The sequence below is a fragment of the Fulmarus glacialis genome, unplaced genomic scaffold (genome assembly GCF_000690835.1).
Source record: "Fulmarus glacialis isolate BGI_N327 unplaced genomic scaffold, ASM69083v1 scaffold39322, whole genome shotgun sequence".
In the NCBI taxonomy this organism is placed as follows: domain Eukaryota; kingdom Metazoa; phylum Chordata; class Aves; order Procellariiformes; family Procellariidae; genus Fulmarus; species Fulmarus glacialis.
Window position 1 is genome coordinate 7,412 of NW_009196607.1, and position 11,943 is coordinate 19,354.

The following is an 11,943-nucleotide window of genomic DNA, read 5'->3' on the forward strand; positions in this document are numbered from 1 at the left end:
AGTTTCCTCTGCTCCCAAACAGCCGCTGTTTTTTACAAGCAGCATTTCTCTGGAGTAACTCCATGAATTTGCTGCCAGAGACTTAGCCCCATCCGCACATGTTGCTCCCACTGATCGAACAGGGCTGCGGAAACATACTCCAGCACAGCTGGGCAGCAGGAGAGCTGTAATGCAGGAGCCATAGCCACTCAGGTCTGCCAGGCCATTTGCAAATCCCTCATAGCATTTGACAAACTCCCACTGGTGTTGCAGGGAATTTGGGTGGTGGGATTGACAGCAGGATCTCTTCCCAAAAATAAGTTACTTTCCCCCAGTCTTAAGAAAAGCTGCCCGGGAGAAGAAAGTGGAAGGGAACTCATGAGGTCTAGAGAGCTACATCAGTCCTGGCAATTAGTCAGGGCTACACAACATTTGGGGAGCCCCACATGAGCAGTAAAACAGACAGGCAGATGATTGTGATGACTAACAGATGTGATGGCAAGAGCAGAAACATGGAGCTCTTCGCTTCGGCCATGTTGTGAACTCATGCCCCAGGGATACTTGTCACCACATTGTTTTAGACATGGGGGTGCAGAGTAAAGGACTGAGGAACTGCTGTTAAGCTTTCTCTGCTGTCTCTACCCTGTATTTGCAGGGGAAAAAGATTACTCCCCAAATAGCCTGCATCCAGTACCTTTGCGGACTTTGTGCTGATGCTGGTTTTAAACCACCTGCAGGTTTCAAAGTGCCCACAACAACCTTATGTACTTTTCAGTATGCAGGAACAATGCAAAACTTTGAGCACTTCTGTCACCTCCAGGCACTATGCAACACTTAAGTCAGTAAGGTACTAAATAGTGAAGAAGACAAGTTACACTGTCCATCAACATTGTGACTATTTCCCATAGGATTCAGACAAAATGTTTTTCTAATACCACCAAATGCAAAATACTACATCTGGAAACCAGGAGCACAGATGTTGTTGATACCAGACGGGAGAGGCTGCCTCGAGAAGCAGCAGATGGACTTTGAAATCACTGCGAATAACTGACTCAGCACGAGCACTCGGCATGCCATAATGCCACAGCAAAAACAGCGGGCACAGTTTGTGGACACAAATATCAAGAGGTTGAGAAGAAATCTTAGCTCTATTTTTTATGCATGGTATGTAGAGCACTGGCCTAGCAACTGGTGCTGGGTCATGAGACACACAGGAACAAAGAAGTTCAAGAAGAAAAGGTTTCCAGCTTCTGAATCCAATATATACAACATAAAGCTTCAAGTGCTCATTTTCTGCAGTTCATCCAAGAGGTGAAGGGATTAGCGGATAGCATGAGGCAGTCTGGGATTTTTCAGCCTTGTTGATAAGAATGCAGCAATCCACAGATCAAAGATGAAGTTCAAAGACCAATGTGGAAATGCAAATTAATTTCTCAGTAATGACCACAATCAAATATTAGAACAGGTTCTCCAAGTACCCGATGAATTGCCACTACTGAGCACCTTTAGGGCAAGATTGAATAACTTTCCAGGAAGCACACTGAGATACAGCTTTCAGAGTAAGTTATTCAGATAAGCAATAGAGAAGGGGTGGAGAAGGGAATTGTTGCAGGTGGATAGTCAATTCTGAAGCGAGGAGGGCATCCACAAAGGGACCAGCTTGTGGGTGTAATTCGCATGCCACACATCTGACACACTCAGACTTGCCTTGCTGCACGGGGTCAGTGACTGAATCAGAAGTCTCACACTTCAACCATTCTCTTGCAAGGGAGTCAACTTTCCTTTTGCTTGAGGCACAATCAGTATAATCCCTGGGTAGCACAAGTTTCAGAGTTTTCTGAAGCAGATTTGCTACATGAACAGGCAGAATAAAGGTAACATATGTTTCAGGGGTATAAGAGCACATGAACTGCCTGGTTATGTCATTCCCAAGCTGAAACACAAACCACAATAAACCACATAACATAAGAAGGGAAATTTTCCAGCTTTGACAGTGAGACCACCTCTACAGCACCAAATCGTCACTTGCCTGCTGGGAATGTGTAAGGACAGATTATTTGCCCAAGGCAGTTCAGGCCTTGGACGTTTGTTGGGAGTCTCCTGACGTATGCAGGCTAGCTACAGGGGTTTCTCAGTGACAAGAGGGTTACTACTACAGAAGCCTGTCCAGCTTCCTTGTGCTCGGTGTTGGCCAGACCTCTCCAAGAGTTTGCACTTCTCCATTCTCCAAGTGGTGAGGTGGTGTGGATTGTCCCCTGCTCTACTTATCAGTGATGAATACTCAGCACAGCATTTTGTGGGATCAGACAGCCTAGGCAACTAGTTCCTGCTGGTTTACTAAACCACCCAGCCGAGAGTCAATGTGATAACACTTGAATAGGTAGTATAGCTTTCCTTAACATACATGTGAACTACCAGTTTAGGATCTAGCAGCTGCTTTGCACACAGTTCTTGGCAAGACTCTCTTTTTCCAGCATGACGACTCAACTCTTTCCTACTAGGAAAATTACTAAGGTTTGGCAGGTTAACTACTCCCTTCCCCAGGCAGTCTTGCCTATGGGATATGGAGCTCATCTTTTTCTCGTTGAGACGAAGCAGAACAGATTTCAGCACTGCTACTGCAGCAAAACATGACCGCTGTGTCTAACACCCACACTCAAGTGGCATATTACACCCTTTGATACATCACCCTTTTAAGTTGTTGGATAAATACAAACCCTATTTTCTTGCTGAAAATAGCAACTTCAGGTATTTAGGGTATTAGTGTACCAAATATGAAGTAAGCAATATTCAAAAAAAGCAGGCATGCAAAGAAAATCTTTGTTTCTCTCACAGGAGCATCTATTCTGTCTCTGTAAGGGCATGTTGAGTACTCTGATTTAAAAAATATTAAATATTCCATCATGGAAGGAAGGAAATAAGTGCATCTGCCAGAACAATGGCAACAATTTAGAGTACCATTTGTCTAATGCCTCTCACTCCCCTTCACAAGACTGAGCTCATCTTGCACAGCATGGATAAGGCTGGGTTCTAGCAGTACAACAGAACAGGACACTTACACTAACAATACAACAGCAACAGAGCAAGACCATCTTTCTTCTTTAGTTCCTCTCAATTTTTACCATTATATAAGTTCCTTATGGAACTGAAAGAGTACATACCACCTCTTGCTTAAGCATAGCTATTTTGCTGTTTCAGTATCTGACCCTGCAAAGCTAAGTTTGGTATTCTAGAAACTTAAGGATGTTACCCAAAATAACTCTGAAGCTTTTATGATGAGATAAACTGAGGAGTTGAAGTAAGGGAGTTTCAGGTGACAAACAGATGGTTTATGTTGCCTTATCAGTTCTCCATTTAAGTTCAGAGGGAAGCAATTACATCCTGAAAAGGGATAACACAAGCTCCATGATTACTTCCATGGATCACGCTGCCTCTGCTAATCTCCACAGAAGTTTCCACTGCAGGTGTTACAAGATCCTGAAGACTGGAATTTCTCCAGCATTACTTAACTGAGAGACTAGAGCTTGCCTGAGCTCTGGAGGGAATTAGAAGCAAGCACACTTCTTACAGTCCTTTTATGTTTGATCCTAGAGCAGGAAGAGCAGCAAGTAGACTGCCACATGCCCCTAGCTTTTATTTAGCTTTGACCTGCTCAACCCCCATTGACCATTAGTATGTAGAAGCATCAGCTTTTAGGACAGAGCGAAAGTACAAAGACTTTCAAGTAAGTAACTTGAGGAGCAACTGCTGACTTTGTTTCTCACCTCCTGCGCTCATGAGTTGAGGTATGCAGGGGCCCCTGACTTGGAGTAGCATATAAAATGGAGTGCATCACAGAACAGACTGGCAGACTCTAGGTCAGACCAGACACTACCTAACAGGCCCAGGATTGTGCCTCAATGTGTTTTAAGTCAAGACCAGATAACGGTCAGAAAGGGCAAAAATGGTTCTCTAGAAACTGTCACTATAACTAATCTTCAGTAAGTTGAGGCAGATGTGTAGACAGATGTTGTACATTCATGAGGAAAAAGAATACCTTGAATAACATCTAAAACCAAGCATTACTGTGTACCCCATCACTATTTTCCCCCCCCGCAGTGTATCTACCACACATTGGCCAATAAGCTCCACAAATACTTTGTCAGCACTATTTAGATGCAAGAATTACTTGAGGCAAGCAATGTTTAGCATAAGTTTATTTGCACAAGAATTTCAGAAGCATTAAGGTCCAAAACCCAATTTCCAAGGATGACAAGTGAACACCACAGTGCAGAACAGTAGACAAAGTTACTGTGACCAATCTCACATTTGGGCTCATCAAAAATCCAAATATTTCTAGTACTTTGTTTTGCCAGCTTAAAAAAAAAAAGACTCACTTCTTCCAAAGAGGTATGAGACAGATTTTCCAAAAGCTGACTTCTTTTAATAGTAAAAAATAATAAAAGAGAAACAGAAAAAAAGGCCTTCTAATTTTCAACAGAAAGTGCAATTTTAATCCGAAAGAGACAAGCCCAATCCAGACACTTCAGTGAGTGGCCTTCTCTTCCAATACGAGTGAGAAAAACCAGAGTGCTCCAACCATTTCCCTCAAAGCTTCTACAATATTGCCCAGCACCCCACCTTATAACTAGTTTCATTGAAATTAAAGAACATAGGAAAAAAACTCCACCATATTTAACAAATGGTTGAGTAAGACTTAGATGCAAAGGCTGGAAGTATTACTATCCATTTGGCTCTCCCAATGCCCAAATTAGACCAAGTTGCCAGTGACTACAGTCAACTTATTGCTTATTCCTGTGCCTAACAATTATGGCACCCTGATTGAATGAGTTGAGTGAGATGGATAGTAAACAAGTACCATCAGTACACTGACAGCTTAGAATTTGAAGCAATTTTTCCAAGTTGTCTTCTAAGAGGTCTTTTCCCAAGCACTCATATAGTGATAAGCAGAGATCACTACCAACGTTAGTAGTTATTCTAGTGATCAGAAACCCACAAAGCCTAGGCACAAAACATACTAAATGCTTAACCCCAGAACTCAATCCCAAAATATGGGTCTTTAAGTTTCAATAAAAAGCTTTAGGTATTTGGACTAGATTTAAATACTACCTACTGCTTTGTAGACAAGATTAACGTTGAAATGTGAGGATCTTTTGAAAAATGGTTACTCAAAAGCAAGCAGTAGTCTTAAACTTCCATATTAGTGATTGAACTAGCTGAGGACAAACACAGCAACAATTAAATCTTGAGCTGAGGGAGCATGAAGTATGCTTTACCTTACAACTTTTCAGAGTGACCATGGATCAGCATAGGGATTTTACCAAAGTGACTAAAACCCAGTCTACTACTAGGTCTCCTTGGTAGCATCTTTATCAGATAATAATAAAACAAAAAATCTATCTTACAATGAGGAAGTCACACCAATAAACTCTAAGTCAAGGGGGACTTGGTAATAAATACTGACAACAGATGCATAACCTCAGACTGGCTTAGCTCCGCAGAGCTTATAAGCTACAGAAAGAAAACAGCTATTTCAAACCACACAGCCTAGTTTACTAGAAGCGTAGTCCTGAGGAATGATGCACTGATACAAGACTTGCAGTCTAGTGTTACTGCAGCTTTGTTTTGATGCCACTGTCCAGAGGGAATGTGTTAGGCTAATAGTCTGAAGTACAGTAGTCTTTCTCTAACCTCCACTTGACACACAAGTGAGCAACAGAGAATAGAGCAGGTTTGCAGAGGCATCATTAAGTACTGAAAGGAGACTGAATCAAGCAGGCAGCCTAGACTTGGCCTACGGTCATCACTTTTAACTCTTACCTAGTGCTCATTCTCATGTTACTGCTTGCTACAGGGGCCACCATAAACCTGAACTCGAACCAGCTAGCACACACCAAATTAAGCCACTGCCACATGCAAGATCAAACTGCTAGGACAACTTGAAACAGAAAGGGGTAGACTGCTTGCAACACAGTGATGAAAGCTACTGAGTACTCCCGCTTTACCTGCCAAGCCAGGATTATTTTGAAGGCAATGAGATGAACAGTGTCCCAGCAATCTTTTACACAGTAGGGCCAATGCAGTAGGTAGTGTCCAGCTTCAGCATACAGTTTAACTATTCAAGAGCTTAACATCTAGCAGCCAGGCTACAAAGCATCAATATTTCTAATATGCCAGAGCAACTTAAGAGACAGGGAACACAGCAGTCCTGCAAAGCTTAAGCCCAGGAAGTCAGCTGTTCAGAGAGCAGCCATTCAACATAAAGCTTCCTTAGAGGCCTCAGCAACAAGTTACATTAGCAAAAGCACAATATTTACGGCAGGAAGCTTAAATTCTCCATAGCTCTACCTCAGTAGGAATCCATTAAAGCCTTTTTTCTAGCACTTCCTTTTCCAATAGATGCACCTGGCCTGATGTTCAGCAGCCAAGGCATGCAAAGACTAGTAAAACATAAGTCTGTTTGTTTCGAGTTTGTGAGGACTCCTCCTGGGCATCTGAGCACTTCTTCCACATGAGCTGATGCACAGGAACAGTTTCTAAAGATCAGCCATGAGATCGCACAAGACAGATACATGAGTCTAAGCTATTTGATATGCAGATCAAACATAGTCCCTCTAGGCAATGGTTTACTTCTGCAATAGCTTAGGTTGGCTTTAAAAACATCTATTTAAGAGATGAGATGATAGCAATTACAAACTCCTAAGCAAAAGACTTCCTTTGCTCTAGTGACACTCTATACTAGGCCAAGTACTGCCTTGCGTGCAGAAGTTATTCACGCCTAGGTTTGCATTCCAGCAGTAAGCTTGTAGTAAGTTTAACACACATGACAACATTGGCATCATGTTATTTTTTAAAAAGCCTTCCAAATAGTCAAAGTCTTGGGTGAGAGATGCCTTGTCTGTAAGCTACGCCAAGACCAAGCCACAGTTAACGGAAAAGGCTGGGTTCACTTTCAAGTTTAGCTACTTTGGCTGACTACTCAGGAAGCCTTTAATGAAGAAAAACACAACAGAAGACACCAAATTGTCTATTTACTACTGAAGTTGCTTACAAGACTGTTCAAAGAAATTAAGCTAATGCATGCTTGGCTACAGTCTGCTTTCTAGATTGCATCCCTCCCTGCCTTCCTAAGCTAAATGAAGAAGTCTGAACAAAAGAGTAGCCTCGCTGCTCTATTGAGGCAGTCTTTATGAAGTAGTTATGAAAAGTGAGAGAACTTGCAATGTAACTAGAAGTTTTTGGTCCTATGAGGAACAGGCAGTTTTCTACTGCCATTTAAGTGCTGCACTGCTACTGTTTTCCACCTTGAACAGCAACCATACATCAGTGTTTCACCTGCTTTCTGCTTTACCTTTTAAGCTTAAATCATTTGTTTGATCAGGCACTTTGGTCTCACAAGCTTGCAGAGACAGCTAGAAGTCATAAAAAAGATTTAGTAAACAAGTATTCTTAAACATTGCACCAGTATATATTAAATAGCTCTAAGATTTGCCTTTCTAGTCTACTTCTCTGGATAAGCAAAGGAAACTCAAGATGGTTTGCTATATGTATTTTACTATTGCAATTCAGTAAAAATCATCCATAATATACCAGTTTCTAATACCGCTATATACATAACTGGGGAATTTTTAACCTTCTTTATAAAGCACAGGCGTTTCAAAGCAGCGAGTTCAGCACATACCCTTTAGGAAGGTCAGCTCCCTACACCTCCAAGGGAGTATGTACTCTTCTAGAGGCAATTCTGAAAACAGGGGCAGACTTTTCAACACATACAGCTTCTGTGGTTAGGGTTTATATACCTCTTCAAGTGAGGGTTAAGACCACTAAAGAGGAAGAATTTTACTCTAACCACTCAAAATACCATCTCATACAGTGACCAGGTGATAGTGATAAACCAGTAAGCTCAACCCTTAAGTGGTGACAGAAAGACAAGCCTTCACAACTCGTCTGAAGTTGTACAAGAAGAAATTCCTTTTAGGAGGCACTTCAGGAATTTATACTGTGGCAGAAGTGCATATCACCCTGCAACTTACAGTGGTTCGGGTTTTTTTGGGGGGGTTCTTTTTCTTTTGCTTGCTGTGGACCTGTGAGGAAGAAAGTTGGGCCAAACCTCAGTGCAAGAGCTGCGCTACTTTCCAACTGTGCCAAAAATTGCTTTGCAGTCAGAAAGGCTTTATCTTGAGCCTGGACTCAACAGTATTTTTCCATCCTAACTATTCAAACTGTGGTTCCAATTCTATTTAAAGCTTCAATTCCTCATTTCAAGGACTTTTCACATTACCAAGTTTTAGATCGTGTTTTGGTGCATGTTTAGAGATGCCAAATTTTTGTACTCCAGCAAAATTTAGCCAGCTTATGCTTTAGAGATAGAGACTTACTAATCCATCTTCAACTCCCAAGAAATTAATCTTGAACTTGAGGCAGGACCACATATCCCTAGGTACTACAGGAAACAACGCTTAGGCCCTCTACTAGAGAGACAGTATCCATACAGTTACCAGTTCTACACGGCCAGAAGGTAGAAGCAGCCCAAACACAAGCCCACTCTTGCACAATTAGTTCAATAGAAAGTTGGCCAGAACTTGAACTGAGGAAGTATAGAGTAATGAGGTTAGGCAATAGAAAGCAGAGTTTTGTTGCTGTTCCAGGAGTGGCTTCTGCTCAAGACATTTTACAGTCTTTCCTCTATTAACTAACCCAGTTTACGAATACTCGACTTAGATCACACGTTAATAGCCATTTCCAGAATTAGTACCGAGTTTTGCAACTACTCCTCTTAACATTTGGCTGCTGGTTCTCTTCTCCTAATGAAGAGGTAATACGGCTTCTTGGCATTTGTAGAGATATACTGAAAAGGTTCATAGCAGGTCACCTGGTTACATACTCCTACTGCACACCAGGAAGTGGACAGTCCAATGCAGTCATGTTTCCATTAGAAAACCTCCAACTGACAGTTATTACTTGTCTATATATACACTCAGCATCTCGGCCTTCAGTAGCCTCCACTCAAGAATGCTCAAGTGAAACACTTAATTGCAAGGCAACCAAGTGGGGTAGGACTGGCTGTACGGCACAGGAGCATTTGCAAGATAGTAGTTGCTGAAGTTTACATCACTAACATAAGGTGCTGGCTGGTAGTAACAGGTAACATTGGTGGCATTAGGGATGATGTTTTGTTCTGCCAGCACCTTGAGTGCTAGCAGAGAGATCAAGTTGAGAGTCTGCCTTCGCTCATGTCCCATGAGACAGACTGTGCTCTCATTCACCACCCTGCGCAGAATCATGAGGTAGTCATATTTGCTCCTCTCTTCTTTGGAGAAGTGGTTCTGGAGGTAGGTCTCTAGTTTGCGCTGCTGATCCAGGATGTCTGGGAAGTCTATGAAGAATCGGGAGCACATGTAGCGCTCTAATGTTTTGATCTCATCCTTATCCATAGGCCTGAAGTCTCGTACTAAGAGGTTACTATACTTCAGAAGCCCACCACCTCGGATCTCTTCAGGATTTTTGGTAGCTATCAGCTTGTTCTGGAGGTGATCAAAAGCTGCTTCAAAGTCTCCATACATGCTCTCCCCGATCACAGTTGGATGGAAGTGCTCCGACATGGGGGTTTCTGAGTAGTCATAGTAAAAGAGCAGGGAGTCCAGTATGATTTGGAAGGAGTCCACACTGAACTCAAACTGTCGTCGTATACAGTCTACAAACTTCAGTTCCACATTCCTGCCATGTTTGTTGGAAAGTGATATCAAGCTCCAACGGTCAGACTCTGTGTACACTTTGACCAGCTTCTGGATGTAGGCTTCCTTCAGTGTTACTGGACTGATTTTTAGCTTGCTTACTCCTTCTGGCAAGAAATTCAAGAGGGATCGCAACACCACATCTCGAACTAACTGAAACTCTGCCTCACTTGGAAGAGAAACTTGAAAAATGAGATCCAGGTCTTTGCATCCCAGCCCATTATCCTTGACCAGGACATGACCAGCTGCAGAGCCATTCAGACGGACATCATGTACCACAATGCCTGCTTCACTCAGCCTACTCCGAACAGTCTGAACAATGTCCTTCAGAGTTATCTTCAGCGTCGGGAAGTTACCTCGTCCATGGATCGGAACCACCTCTGTAAGAACCTCATGCAGACGGCTGACCTGCTCCCAGTTCAGTACACTGCATGACATGCAGTCTGTGTTACTTCCTTTGCCTGCCATCTTAACGTTTTTCTTCTCCAAAGAAACTGTAGGGAGGTGGAATATAAAAAAAAAAGACAAGTCAGACTTTCTGTTTACGCTTCCTAGATATATCCTATGCTCTGCTTTTCTGTCTACACATACACAGGCACAAACTAGAAAGAAATAATTCTATGTACTAATGATTATCATAAGCCTTTCACCTGAAATGATACACTTCTCTATTGGTGCAGGCAAAAAATTTAGCTGTCGTTGTCCTTTTCTTGGTGAGGCAGAGTTAAGTACTTCAGCAAAAGCAGTTTGTGTCAAAGGGAAATTATCAACAAAAATGACACCTAAGCTTTACCCAAGTTTAAGATCATCTGCAGCAACAGCTGCAGCCAAATGAGCCGTAAGTGCAAAACACTTCTGAAAGTTAAGCTTTGAACTTGTTTCAGTGTACATAAAGCTCAAACTGCTCTCTCCAACTAACACAACAGTGGAAGACACACAGGTGTTAGTTCCAGGGCTTAGACATCCAGTCCACTGAAAGCACTTTAATGATGCGAGAGGTACAAGATTTCTTCCTTCTCATAGAAGTTTTTCCTTTCTCAGCCATCCAGCATCTACCACTCATAGGATAAAGGCCAAGTACACCTTGTGCCTACAAAAAGCTACAGCACTTCAGCATCCTGGACAGAATTTCAGCTGCAAAGTCAGATAACTATTCAATCTGCACTTCAGTCTTTGTAAGCAACTCTTTACCCTTCTTCAGATACACTGCATAATCAAACTACCTTTTTGGAAATATTCATACTTGCCCCAACCTGTTGCTCATTTGTGGACGGCAAACAAGCTTGTATGTGCTGGCATATATTCAGATGATGTATATCGTGTTAGTGTAACTCTTTAACCACTTGAGAACCTCACTGATCAGGCTTGGTCACAGCCTCATCTGAACTTCTGTGCTTTTTAAGGAGTCTTGTCACAGTTGACAAGATCATTCTCTTGTGCTTAAGTGGCTTGTGTTTTGAAGTATGTAGATACTTACATATGTTCTACAGTCACACAACTCCAACTGGTATTAATACACTTTTCTCTTTTTACATGTTCCAGGTTTCTGTTGTGGCCAGGTGCTTCCTGACAGCTACAGTCTAATTGAGGCCTCACCTTCTTCTGCCCCAAGTACTTGTGAAGACTGCAGCTGCCAAGGTCAGACTAGTCAGAATAAGGTAGTTAACTCTTGCGTAGCAGGAATTGTTTAAAACCCAACCATATAGTTTGCTAACATGCATCAACATAGCGCATGGAACACTTTTAAAGCACGTTTCAAAGAGCAGCTATTGTCATTTCATGCTTGTCCTCTTCCAACTTTTAATTTCTGAACAGCTCATTTGACCTGTCACCTCCTCTACAGAAGACAGTCAAATGCTAGATAAAATATACAGTAAGGTAAAAATGCTCCTGGGGAATCAATTTCTGCCCTTCAGGATGAGCTGCTGCATTACAAGCTCTGCTGCTGTGGGTCACATCAGCTCCAGCAGGCACAAAACAAACCTGTGATTCGTAGGATGATTAGTCTAGGACAAATCAAGGGGTTCTTCAAACTCAATCCTTAAGGCTGCAACGCAGCACAAACCCAGAGGCATCAAGCCTGCCAGCAGTTGCCCTCAGGCACTTCAAACCCATTCAAGTACACTTTCATCTTAAAGCTACTATATTTTCATTAAATCCTTCAGATCACTAAAGAACACAAGAGTCTTCCATGACTCCTACCTTAAGCTGCAAGTGCTTTCAGCTACTG

General features: G+C 42.2%; 1 protein-coding gene across 1 annotated transcript; it reads right to left on the reverse strand.

Annotated features, from left to right (window-relative positions):
* Positions 1–8,213: 8,213 nt before the first annotated feature.
* On the reverse strand, positions 8,214–10,202 carry FAM46C (family with sequence similarity 46, member C). Its single transcript, XM_009572254.1, has one exon. It carries the CDS (start codon positions 10,179–10,181, stop codon positions 9,009–9,011), a length of 1,173 nt encoding a protein of 390 aa, XP_009570549.1. The 5' UTR covers positions 10,182–10,202; the 3' UTR covers positions 8,214–9,008.
* Between the last annotated feature and the right edge of the window lie 1,741 nt (positions 10,203–11,943).

Bases quoted from the DNA above. Each gene is read 5' to 3' on its own strand.
- FAM46C (XM_009572254.1), bottom strand. From the start codon at position 10,181: ATGGCAGGCAAAGGAAGTAACACAGACTGCATGTCATGCAGTGTACTG.